Source organism: Pteropus medius, unplaced genomic scaffold (genome assembly GCF_902729225.1).
Source record: "Pteropus medius unplaced genomic scaffold, Ma_sr-lr_union100, whole genome shotgun sequence".
Classification (NCBI taxonomy): domain Eukaryota; kingdom Metazoa; phylum Chordata; class Mammalia; order Chiroptera; family Pteropodidae; genus Pteropus; species Pteropus medius.
Genome location: NW_024349803.1, coordinates 14,362,208 through 14,374,745, shown reverse-complemented (window position 1 = coordinate 14,374,745; position 12,538 = coordinate 14,362,208). Strand labels below are relative to the sequence as shown.

Here is a 12,538-nt window from a genome sequence, read left to right as displayed (position 1 = left end):
CCTGAGACAGAAGTTGTAGGTAGGAAACCCAAAGATTGGTTTAATTCAGAGATCTCAGAAATAAAACAAAATCTAGGAAGATCTACCAAATAATTCCCATCAATAAGAGGTCCTGGAAGCCAGGCTGGCTAGCATGGGATGCTACTGGTAGGTCCTGGGGCAGTCTACTCCCCATTGTACCATCATCTTTTTCTTGATACAGAAGAGGCATGCCTAAAAGTGAATTAGTTGTGAGTGGGCTTGCACCTAGGTAGAGGGACATATGAGGTGTCAAGAGAAACTTTACCCTCTGATCTGCCTGCAAACATGATTTAATTGATGAACAGTTGCCAGAATGTCTATCGGGTCCCACACCCTCTGAGGACAGGACACCCAACCTTCTCTGATGGTGGGACACAATAAGGATGTCTCCATTTCATCATTAATCAAACAGATTTGCCTGGAGGTCAACATGCAGCTATTCATGGATCACCACCTGCACCAAGGTAGTATTTTCAATATCTGATGAAGTATTTGTCTCTAATATTGACCCTAGTGTGGCTTCATTAATAAAGAATGGCCCCCAAAGCCCTTACTTTCTGCAATAAGGGCTGGTTTGACTAATACTATTGCAAATAACTTCCTATCTTGATCAGAAATACATGTCATTAATTCACCACAGAAAGGACTTCCACCACCATCAGCTGCCTTCTCAGACAGGGACCCAGATGCAAATAACTTCCTACCTTTATCAGGAATGTCTGTCATTAACCTACCACAGAAAAGGCTTCCACTGCCATCAACCACCTTCTCAAACATGAATCCAGACACTCTTTCCCACTCTTTCTTCCTGGTTAGCTTACATCTCCTGGCTAAAGAAACCTTTAAAAACTTAGACACTTTTGCCATAAGAGAATATCTGCTTTGCAGACCTTAATTACTTGAGGTTATCTACCTTTATCTCTAAAAATACATACAGCCTTTGTGTTCTAGAAAGAAGCCCACCAGCCTCTCCAGATACCACCCCTGGGTATCACAGGCTTCCAGCCACAGCTTATAAATGGAGTCCTAGGGGCAGTTCATGTGCTTCAAAATCCAATGCAAATGTCACTTTGGTAATTAGATTTAACACTTTTTTAGAACTTAGTTTTATTGTTAAGAGATCTTTTTGAGCCAAATGATTCAAATCTCATAGATACTTGATTTGCTATGAAGTAAGGCCACCAATTTAGCTGTGGTCTCCTATTTTCTCCACCCCCCCCCAACCTATTTTATGCATTATTAATGTAGTTTGTATAGTTAATGTATATGCAACTGAAATAAATTTAGCACCATGTTAAATGTAATAGTTTTACATTGATTTGTTTAAAATTAAAAATATAGGTATAGCCATGCCACCCTGAACGTGCCCGATCCCGTCTGATCTCGGAAGCTAAGCAGGGTTGGCCTGGTTAGTACTTGGATGGGAGACCACCTAGGAGTACCAGGTGCTGTAAGGCATTAAAATTTATACATATATAGATAATTATCAAGACTATTTGCTTAGCTATGCTTTTTGCTTATCTGCACTTTGAATAAACCCAGCCAGTTGATGGAAAGTCAAAACACTCAGCTTGGTGATAGATAAATTATTGCATAAAAGGAAATAAGTTGTCTCTGAAATACCAGTCAACTAAACCCAAACCTATGTTGTAATGCAAGATAGTACACTCTTCAATTCAACAAATCATTTAAACAATCACTAACAGAAGTATTCCATCAATATTTACTTTCAGTCATGAAAGCGGATATTGTCAAACTCTTTTACCCCAGGAACCGTTTGTCTACATAAAATTAGAAGTCTACATAGACCCTAAAAACAGCCTTGGATGACATGGACATGTGGCCGGGAGCCCTGCTGACTTCAGCTTCCTCTCATCTCATAGAGTGGCATCTCCAGCTATCTTTGGGCTCCACCAAGCTCAGATTAGAAATTTCTAGGTTGCAGCATGATGGCAATAAAGTCAAGGTCATGGTTTCAGTGGCCGTGGGGGCCATGACCAACCTCTCCCATTTACAAACACAAACCCCTCAGTGGTATAGAAGGGATGCAAGTTGATGCTCAGCAAAAAGAAGCTATTTTTATCACTATTCTTAACCACCATCCCTGCAAGTGTGTACCTATGGTACAAGTAAGAAGAGTGAGCATGCAAAACCTCTCCAGACTACAACTGTACACTCTACCATTGGGTCAACAGAATCATCTTTGTCCATTAAGAACACTTCATTTTATTTAAGCAGAGATAATAAATACCCATTAATGGTGTTAATAATAGAGCTGAGACATGTGCTGTGGAGTCGGGCCAGAAGCCTTCCTAGGACTCTTCTAGGCATGAGTTTCCACATTTCTCTGATGTTGGAGCAGCAGCCCAGATGGCATTCAACAAATTACTGTCTCACGGCACAGCCCCACCTCACTGTAAGCTGGTGGAAATTTTGCAGCTTCCCATAGTGAAAACTTCCTTGTGGTTCGTTTTTCTTTGGGAAGATCAGACTCTGCCTTTCTTTCCCCAACTTTTTCATCTTCCATCTGAGACCATATAGGTCTCAAGTTTAGATCTGGGATTTACATCTAAATATGAGATTGTAGGCAATGACTTAGTGGCAAAATATCGCTTTGAATTATAAAATATTAATTAACTAATTAATTGAATTCATCCGGAGAAGATTTTTAAAGAAGATTTAAAAGACCTAAAGGGAAGTGGCTTCTTTATAACTCTCTCTACCATCTTCATATCTCTGACCCCAGCACCAGCACCAGCACCAGCACCCTCCATTGTGAACAGGCTGCTTCATCTACTTCGAGAGAAAAATCAAAGCCACAGAGAGGCATTGACTCAGACTCCTGCTACCGACACTGTAAACCCACCAGAGTCTACACTCTCCTTTCCTCCTTCCCTTTCTTTTCAATGAAAAGGGACCTCTGATCCATGCCTGATCCTCTCCTCTACGCCAATGGATTCCCCTTCCCACATCCTCAGTTCTTGACTCCATTGGTTCTCTCCTCCTCCTTCTTCATGTACCCACTCTGCTGCCTTCTTCCCTGCACCGTTCACCAAGTTCATGTGTTTCCTCAGTTCATGGAAAAACACCAGGTCTTGTTCTACCCTCTGCTTCACTTCATGATCAAGCTTAGCTGAGGGGCTGCATCTACTTTCACGAATTCTTGTTCCTTACTTCCCACTTGCGCCATACAGAGGGTGCCCTACAAGGTCACCGACAGTTCCTCACTACTAAATACAATAGATACCTTTGACTCCTCAAAAGTATCTAAACTTTTGAAAAATTATTCCTATTAAAAAAACAACAAACAAACATCCATTCAGTCAACAAGTATTTATTGAGTTCTTACTAGTGCTGGGAACTGAGGATGTAACAGTAAACAGGTGTTGTCAATCCTGGAATTTACATTAAAGGGGGAAAGGGAGCTAAGCAATAAACAAGTGAAAAAAATGAGCAGGGTAATTCCAGAGAGAGATAAGTACTATGAAAACAAACTAGAGTGATTGGCTAGAGAGTAACTATGGAAACCACTCTGAGTTTCTAAAGGAAGTGGCTCTGAGATGATATTTGAGCTGAAGTCACCAGTGCAGAAATCTTAGGCCAGAGCATCATAGGAAGAATGAACAACAACAGAACCCCAAGATGGGCACGGACACTGAGTAGATATGACAACTTCTTATTGACATGTACAAAACGAGAAAACAGAAAGAAAACAAGAACGTTTGATCTTGCTGGGTAGGGAAAGGATGTCTGAGTCACAAGCTGAGTGAACCAAGCCTGGAAGAACAATGAGCCTTGTACCCTTATGGTCTGGCCCTGGCTCCACATTTCCTCCATGGGCCTCCTAAGTAGGAAACTGTTGGAGGTGGTGGGAAAAAGTAGGAGAAGTGTCTATTGCCTGCATTCTTCACCCTTATATTCCAACTTTAGGAGCCAATAAACAAATCAGCTAAGCTTGGGCTTAAAACAAGCTGAGATGGCTTCTGGAATGGACCCCATTGGAGCCTGAAGAGAGATGGATCTGCTCCAACCCCTCTCCTTTCATCCCCCAACTCCAAGCCGAGTAGGGAAAGTGGCTCAAGAGGGGGTCCTATAAGGCCACTGCTGGGCATACCATGGAACCCTAAGCCAAAGGCAGGCCCAGGAAGGGAGAGTAATAAAGTGCAATCTTCTCTTGTGATCAACTTCAGTGGTCAAGGTCCTCAGGGGGAATGAAACCTACATGGAATTGGAGGGGATCTGGGAGAAAAAATGAGAGCCCAAAGATACTCTCCCAAAGCCAAGTTCTCCAACACATACACATGCAACCACACACACACACACACACACACACTGCATGATGAGCTGTGAGCAAACTATCTGCAGTTTGTGTAAGTGTCTAAGGGGTGTGGTGGAACCAGGGTGGAGTGAGGAATTAGTCCCTGTGGCCCTGACTAAGAGCCTATACTCAAGATCAAAGTCTTTCCCAAGAGCCTGGGGCTACAGACACTGGGAGTAAAACACAGAGGAGAGATGAGAAGTCAACCCCCAACCCTGCTCCAGGTTCGGACCCTGAAATACCCTTGAATAGCCTCCTGCACAGGGAGGGAAGTCTTGGACTGCTTAATCTCCCCTAACTCCCCCTTCTCCCCGCTTAATTCTCCTCTCCCCAAGGCCAAGCTCCTGTTCTATTTTTCCTGATCCCACTACCGTGTCAGACAGAAATAGCAAGACCAGGATTCAGCCCTCCCCAGGAATTTGGGTACTGTGGCCTGGAAACAGAAACTCTCTGAGCATCCTTTCTGGTTTTATGAAAGTGCCCTGGGGCCATCTGCCCCTGTAGGGAAGTGGAGAGGTGGGAGGGCAGTATCACCTGTCTGATGGAGGGCCCATCCCCAGGACAGACATGGGAGTAGGGCATCATGAGTGAGGTCAATTACCTGCCCAAAGCTACAGAATTTACAAAGCAATGAATTCTGGAGTGAAGACCATCTAGATAGGTTGGACAAGCTCGAAAGCTGTGCCTTAGATTGTTTGCTCTCACCCAGGCTGGGACCAGGAGGCCACATTCACGAATCCCTGTGTGAGGTTGGAAATAGGCCCTGGGGAGTGAGTGGGAGGGAGCTGCTTCCTCAGGCCTTTTCTCTCAGCTTCTGACAGGGCACATTGTCTGCATCTCAGCTGTGGAGTTAGACAATTCAGGCCCTCCCAGAGGATTTCTTTGCATCTCTGGATTATACGCTAGACAAATATCTTACTCAAAAAAGAATTTGGATCTTCCCTAGAACCAACTGTGCCTCTGACTGTGGGCTAGCACAAGAACTGATTTGGGAGGCCAGACAGAAACCAAATGGCACAGAGGGAAAATGGATCCCAGATAGAGGACTCATGACAAAGAAGAAGGTCAAGGATCTAAACAGAATCAAGGATTGACAACAGGATGCCAGGGGCAGGAAAGAATAGAGGTTGGAGGACAGCACATGGGCTGGCACTTGAGCCATTTCGATCCCAAGACCCTGGTGGTCTGTGCACATCCTGGGGCAGGGGGCAAGAACTGCAGGTGAGACCAAAAGAGCCAGGCACTGAGTTTTGGCACCCAAGGAGCGCTGCTGGGACCCCCTGACTGGAGCATAACACGGAGGTGCCCCTCTCACCTCCAGGCAGGCTGCCCGGCTTGAGCATGGGCAGTTGCCGTATCAGCAGGCGCCATTTTCGAAGCCGGATAACTTGCCCAAGGGCACGTGGGTCAGGAAGTCTTGAGTCCAGGAGCTGAGGCCATCCATTCACTTGAAAATCCTCTTTGGTCACTTCTTCTTTGGAGTCGTCTTGGTCTTCCTTTTCAATCTGATTTACAAAGAGAAACAAAAAAAGCATAACACTGGTAAGTGATATACTCTCGCTCCATGATCGATTAATATAATTGTAAATTTGTAGACTAGTTTTGAGGTTATTATTCTTCTGAGAAATCCAGCCTTAAAATTCCTCTTTTTAATTTCTCAATGCTGGTAAAATCTGGCCAAAATAATATAATATTTTTTCCTGGCCTCAGCTTAGGAAAGATATCCTTTTAAAGTCCTTCTATTTTTATGTACAATAATTATTGATTTTCTACTTAATTACAGATAGTTTCAGAACACAGAAAAACACAAAGGAAATTAATGTACCACCTCGCTCCTAGAAAAAAAATAATTTTATTGCCTGTAAATGTAAAGACATGAATGTACACACATATACATAGAGGGTATATGCACTCGCATTATGAAATTATGACCATATTGACATGTTTCTATTTCAATGGAGAACAGACTGTGTTCAGGAAGGAAATAACACCCAGGAAAGAGATTATGAATATGTGGCCCCAGACAAGCATTGCTTACAAGCTTATTCTCCAACTGAGAGATTATATTACATTAACTGTGATTTATTTTATACAACAGAACTTTATGTGACCACCTTCAAAATGAGGCTATGTCAGGTAGTTTCAGAACATCATCGAAGTTCTTAATTTAAAAACACACAAGAAAAAAGAAGAACACAAAGATTCATGCATTAAGAATGTGTCATAATTTTACATTAAACACTTAACTTTTCCTATAATTGGGAGACTTTAAAAATTAGAAATAAAATTCAGGTATTAACAATAGCATTTTCCAAAACCCAAAATTATATATCAAGCTAACAGTGCTGGTGTCCTCCAGGCAGGATTGAAGATACTAGAAAAAATGAATGAAATAATTTATTGAAATTTGCAGAGTAAATTGTAGCTTGGAAGTTTAGAATACATCCCTTGAAAATTAGGAGGAAATATTTACATTTTTTGAATTGTCTCTATGACTTGCTGACATGGGACAGTCTTTCATATTAGAACTCCACATAGATCTTGCTGAATATAAAAATATCTGGAAGCTGATGGTAGCATAGAAGCCCACAGATCCTGGGCATCACCCTGTTCAGGTACCACTGCAATCAGCTATTGTAGCACCTTAGATAATATGAGCATCTAATTATCTAATTGGCACTTCACTGGCAATGGCAGCCCCGTTGATGGCAGTGGGGATGGGTAAATTGTACAGCAACAGCCCTGGATTTCCATTTTAGCAAGTGGAAGCAACTGAGTCGGGGAGGATCTGCTAGTAGTGAGGACTGAATGACACAATGTATCCATGAAGTAACAGTTCTAATAACATCCACTTACCTAGTACTGTAAGATAATAAACTAAGCACCTTATAACGATCAATAATGATGTAGATAATATCCTTATTTTATAGACGGAAAAAAAAATGTGGTTTTGAGAGAGAATAAGTAACTTGGACCCACTGCTCACTCAAGCCTGATACAGACTCCTTGCCCTTCCCACTGTGCCAGACTAGGTGTATTTATAGGTCTCAATCAATAACATCGGCCGAGCCCTGAGTCAGGCCCTGGGGATATGAGTGTAAGATGGAGTCCTTGCTTCTGACTCGAGCACATTTCAGCAAGGGAGATGGACCCCATGGTGTCTAAAATGTAGCAGTGGAGGCACCAGTCGAGCCCAGGGAGGTGGTGCCATCTGCTCAGCAAGAAGTATGAAGGCCCTAAGTCAAAGAGCTATGCCAAAGCTCCTAACCACTGACAATAATGATGATTCTGCAGACACAGGAGACAGCTTCTCTGCCTACAACATACTCACTGACCAGCTCAAAATAGGAATATAACAAGTTACTGTGATGCAAAAAGTAGGCCCTGTATAAAAAGTCCTAATCATCTTGTAGCACAGCTTTGAAGGGTGAAAATGATAAAGACTGCCCACAGAGCAGAGCAGAAGAAACAAACTGCTCAAGCCCACGTAAGGCTGGGAAAGGAACTGCCGCATGCACACATACGGGCAAACATCAAATGACTGCTCCTCCAGGTGCTAGTTCCTGCCAAGAAGGGCTTGGACCTAAATGTAGATTGGAAATGAATCCAACATGTAAATCTAATCCATAGATCTAATCATAGATGTACCCATCTCTCTTAAGCATCAAAGTGACATCAGTACCAGGTGATCCTGGGCACTCCCCATTATAATAATTCTAGTAGTGATTAGAACCTCTTTGATTCTTTAAATCCAAATCACATTCATACCCATTCACTAGTTTAATGATAGAGCATGTCAATCAAAGAACTACGAGGAAAGAGGAACCATATCTTGAAATGAGAATTTGAAGAAAGAACAGATATAAACCTACAACCCAACCCAAGTACCTTGTCTAGTTGGGCTCAAGCCTTTGGACTTTAACCCTTTCGAGTGATCCAGAAAGCCAATTTGTCAAGGACTTAATCTTGTTAAAATATTTCTCTGAGAAGCAAATGTTCTAAGTGCACTAGCAATTTAAATCATATGCAAAAACTAAGCATACAGATTGAAAAGTAAAAATAAAATCGTCTCTATTCACAGACAATATGATTGTTAATGTAGAAAATCCCATAGTCTACCAATGATAAAATGTAGAATACGTATGTTTAACAAGATCACGTCATACATGATTAATATACAAAAATCAATTGTTATTATATACTAGCAATGGACAATTATAAACTGAAAACTGTACTATTTTTAGTAACACCCAAAAGTATAGAATACTTAGTTATAATGCAAACAAATTATGTACAAGATCTATATACTGAAAACCACAGAAAAGACCTAAATGAATGGAGAGATATACCATGTCAATGGATTCAGTAGTGTTACAGTTCTCCCCAAATTGATCTATAAACTCAACAAAATCCCATTCAAAATCCTCCCAGGATGTAGTGTAAAAGTTGGCACACTAACACTAAAATTTATATGGAAAAATAGAGGAACTAGAATAGCCAAAAATAATTTCAAAAATAAAGAACAATATTGGAGCATTCACACCAATTGATTTTAATACTCACTATAAAGCTGCAGTAATTAAGCGTTGTATTGGCAAAAGTAAAGATATATAAGTTAAAGATGGGCAAAGATATATAAATTTAAAATGGGCAAATGAATAGAAAGTCCAGAAATAAACTCACATGTTATGGTCAACAGATTTTTAACAAAATTGCAAAAGTAATTCAATGGAGAATCTTTTCAACAAATGGTGCTAGAACAATTGAAAATGCATATGCAAAAGATACTGAACCTCGATTCATACCTCACACCACTTAGAAAAAAATAACTCAAAATGTGTAATAATGTATATTTAAAACCTAAAATTTTTTAAATTTCTAGATGAAAACATAAGGAGAAAATCTTTATAACCTTGGGTTTAGCAAAGAATTCTTGTATACAGTACAAAAAGCATAACCTATAAAAATAAAACTGGTAAATCGGACTTTGTCAAAATTTGAAACTTTGGTTCAACACAAGACACTATTAAGAAAATAAGAAAGCAAGCCACAATATTTGCAAAACATATATTTGATAAAAGACTTTACCCAGATATAGTTTTAAAACTCTCAAAACACAATAATCAGGAAATAACTCACTTTTTAAAATGGGCAAAAGATTGAGCACACATTTCACCAATAAATGTCTTTGATGGGTGACATACAAGTTCATTATAAGATTCTCAACATCATTAATCATTAGGAAAATGCAAAATTAAAACTATATAGGTGTGATATATTATTACACACCTATTAGGATGAATAAAATTGTAAAAGCTATCAATACCAAGTGCTGACAAGAATACAGAGCATCCCACGTTGCTAGTCTGAGTACAAAATGATTCAACCACTTTGGAAAACCATGTAGCATTTTCTTACACGTTTAAACATAAACCTGTCGTAAGTCTCAGCAATACCACTCCTAGTTATTTACTCAAGAGAAAAGAAAACTTATGCTCACATGAATGTCTATAGCAGCTTTATGCATAATCACTCCAAACTGGAAACAACCTAAATATCCTTCAACTGGTGACTGGAAAACTGTGATAGGTACATCCATACTACTCAGCAATAAAAATGAAAGAACTACTGATTCATGCAACAACGTGGTTCAATCTCAAATACATTATGCTACACATCAGTGGTTTTCAAGGGTTTGGGGGTTGACTGAAACAGAGAAGTATGAGAGGAATTATGGGAGAGTGATGAAAATATTGCATATCTTGATTAAGGTGGTGGTTGTGGGTACGGAACTATTTGCTGAAGATGTTGAATTTTGCTGCATGCAAATTATATCTTAATAAACATGTGGGGGCGGGCGGGTCTCAGAAAAAGGACTGAAAGCACTACTTTACCCAATCAGCACAAAGAAAGAATGTCCATGGTTTTCTGGAAGGAGAAAATGCAGAGTGGACCTCTTGGCATCAGGAAGGACAAAAGGGAGATAAGTCGTCATAGAAAATGTCTGGGGCAAGTCTGAGTCCGTGTGCCTGAAAAGCAGGCAGGCTACCTCCACCTAACATCCTGAACCTTCACATCCCGCCCCGATACCTAGATCTGTCAGTGCACATTCCCCAACTTCTTGTAGTAATTGCTTATAGATCAGCACACTTCTGAAGTAAACTCTAGCTTGTCAACTATGTAAGTGTTAATATTGCATTATTGTTTGGCAGTCCTGATCATTCCAATCAAACCCAAAACAGTATACAAATATGAATTTTCTTCTACAGTTACAAGAGAAAGTAGAGTGTCATTCAGTTGGTGTATTTATCCTAAACCCTAGAAGCAATGTAGTCATTCCTAGCCCAGGACAGTGGATGGTCAATAAAACACCAAAACTGGCTTGCTTTGGTTTGAGACTGAGTATTCTCTGCCTCCTAAAGACTATATACTGTGAAGAACCTGAAGCCACTTAGAACCTCTACCTTCTAACAATCAGTTATCTTTCCCCAGCTTTGATTTTATCATCTGCTGAAGTGAGACAAGGGAATGGAGAAGAGGGACCGGGCAGGTGAGACCAGAGGATGTGGGCTGAGGGTGGAAGCAGCCAAGCTCAGGCGTTGTTCCTGGAGGGAATAGCAGCATCATGGAGGGATGGGATGGGCCACCCGTAAATTCCATCTGAGCTGCTGGACTGGGGCATGCATCATTTCCCTGGACTGCCCAGAGCCTCGTACAGTGCCGTGCACATGGACTTGATAAATTGCCTTGCAAATAGATGCAGAAATAAATTGGTCCTCCAGGCCTCTGGTGTGCAGGCCACGATTCAGTACAAGACATGCTGTGAACGAATGAGTCAAATATGTGTGACTGGCCCCAAATCAGCTGCTCACAGTCACAGTGGTCTTCAGAAAACTGCAGATCCCCAGCTCTCAAAAGTGGAGCACTGAGGAACCAAAAGCAGCACAGCCCAGGAAACTCGCGTTAACCCTAAAGGCAAGGATGACCTGCGAAATCCTAAAATCGTGGAGAAGTAAGAGCAGAATAAATGAAGAAGGATGCCGGGGTTTCCCCACATTAAATACGAGGATGCCACCGTGTCCCCTCGGGAAGCAGGGGCTCATAAATTGGATCCTAAGATTTAAGTATTCTCTGGATTTTGAGAAGATCCATTCAAGGGAATTACTAAGGACTCAAAAGGTCTTTGTCAAAATCGTTTGACCTCTACAGGTCAGACCTCGGGAAGGCACCATTTGAGAAAACAAGGCTGCTTCAAAAACCTTTTTTGACCCTTTCTTCAAGTGCAATTTAATAGCTCTGCTTAAGAGTGATTTTTCCCCCCATTAACCTTCCCCTCACCCCTCTGATTTAGGAGAGTCAACCAGTATCAATAGAGGAAAGAGAAAACATGGTAGAGAGATGGCTCCAATGCATTTACCTTGGGACTTCTGGGAATCTGAAAAGGAAAAAGGAGTGTCTTAGGAAGGGCTCAGATGGTGCATCGTGACATCGTGAGACATGAAGAACGGAGCCCATCAGGTCCCTGGGTTCCAGGGAAGGGACAATGATCGAGGAGGCAATGACAGCCTGTAGAGGCACCTCCTCTGAGAGCCACTGAGAACACTTAACTGAGGGAGTCAAAATATGCCAAGACTAGGATACCTTTTAAATTTAGGTGAAAAAAAAAAAACCAGCAAGGCTGGGTCCAGACAAATCTGTGGCTCAGATGAAGTTTGCTTTCATTGTCTTCCATCTCTTTTCCGTGGTCTGCTTGAACTCCATCCATCAAATAGCCATCACACAACTCACTGTAGACGATGGCTTGAAGCCACCAACATAGATGGCATGTCTCTTATATAATTAATTTCCTCTGCACATTTCCTAACCACTTCCATATAGGAGGCCTTAAATCAATGACTAGGTACCTGGCATACAATGTCCTACTACAGTTTTAGTAACTGATAGCCTGTTACTTCCTTCACGAATTAACTTCACCTGACTTGCACTCTTTAATGCTTTCACCTTTAGAAACATAAATATATTACCTTCCACATTTCTTTATTACACGTCACAGATAATGTGGGTCACTGATTTATGGATGATGTGTAGGTCAGTGTTTCTCAAAGTGTGGTCTGTGTACCACCTGTGTCACTATGCTGGTGGAGGGAGGATTGCTTGTTGAAAATGCAGATCCCCAGACCTCACTGGTCTGCCAAGGAA

At 41.3% G+C, this 12,538-nt stretch overlaps 1 protein-coding gene and 1 pseudogene across 1 annotated transcript in view; one reads left to right on the top strand and one right to left on the bottom strand.

Annotated features, from left to right (window-relative positions):
* The window catches only part of MOBP (myelin associated oligodendrocyte basic protein), a 35,220-nt gene that overhangs the window by 2,686 nt on the left and 19,996 nt on the right, over window positions 1–12,538 (bottom strand). The window contains exon 5 of the mRNA XM_039837380.1: window positions 5,655–5,844. Within this exon, the coding sequence (XP_039693314.1) occupies window positions 5,805–5,844 (40 nt within the window). The 3' untranslated portion in view covers window positions 5,655–5,804. The remainder of the gene's footprint in view (window positions 1–5,654; window positions 5,845–12,538) is intronic.
* On the top strand, window positions 1,361–1,478 carry LOC120582477 (uncharacterized; annotated as a pseudogene).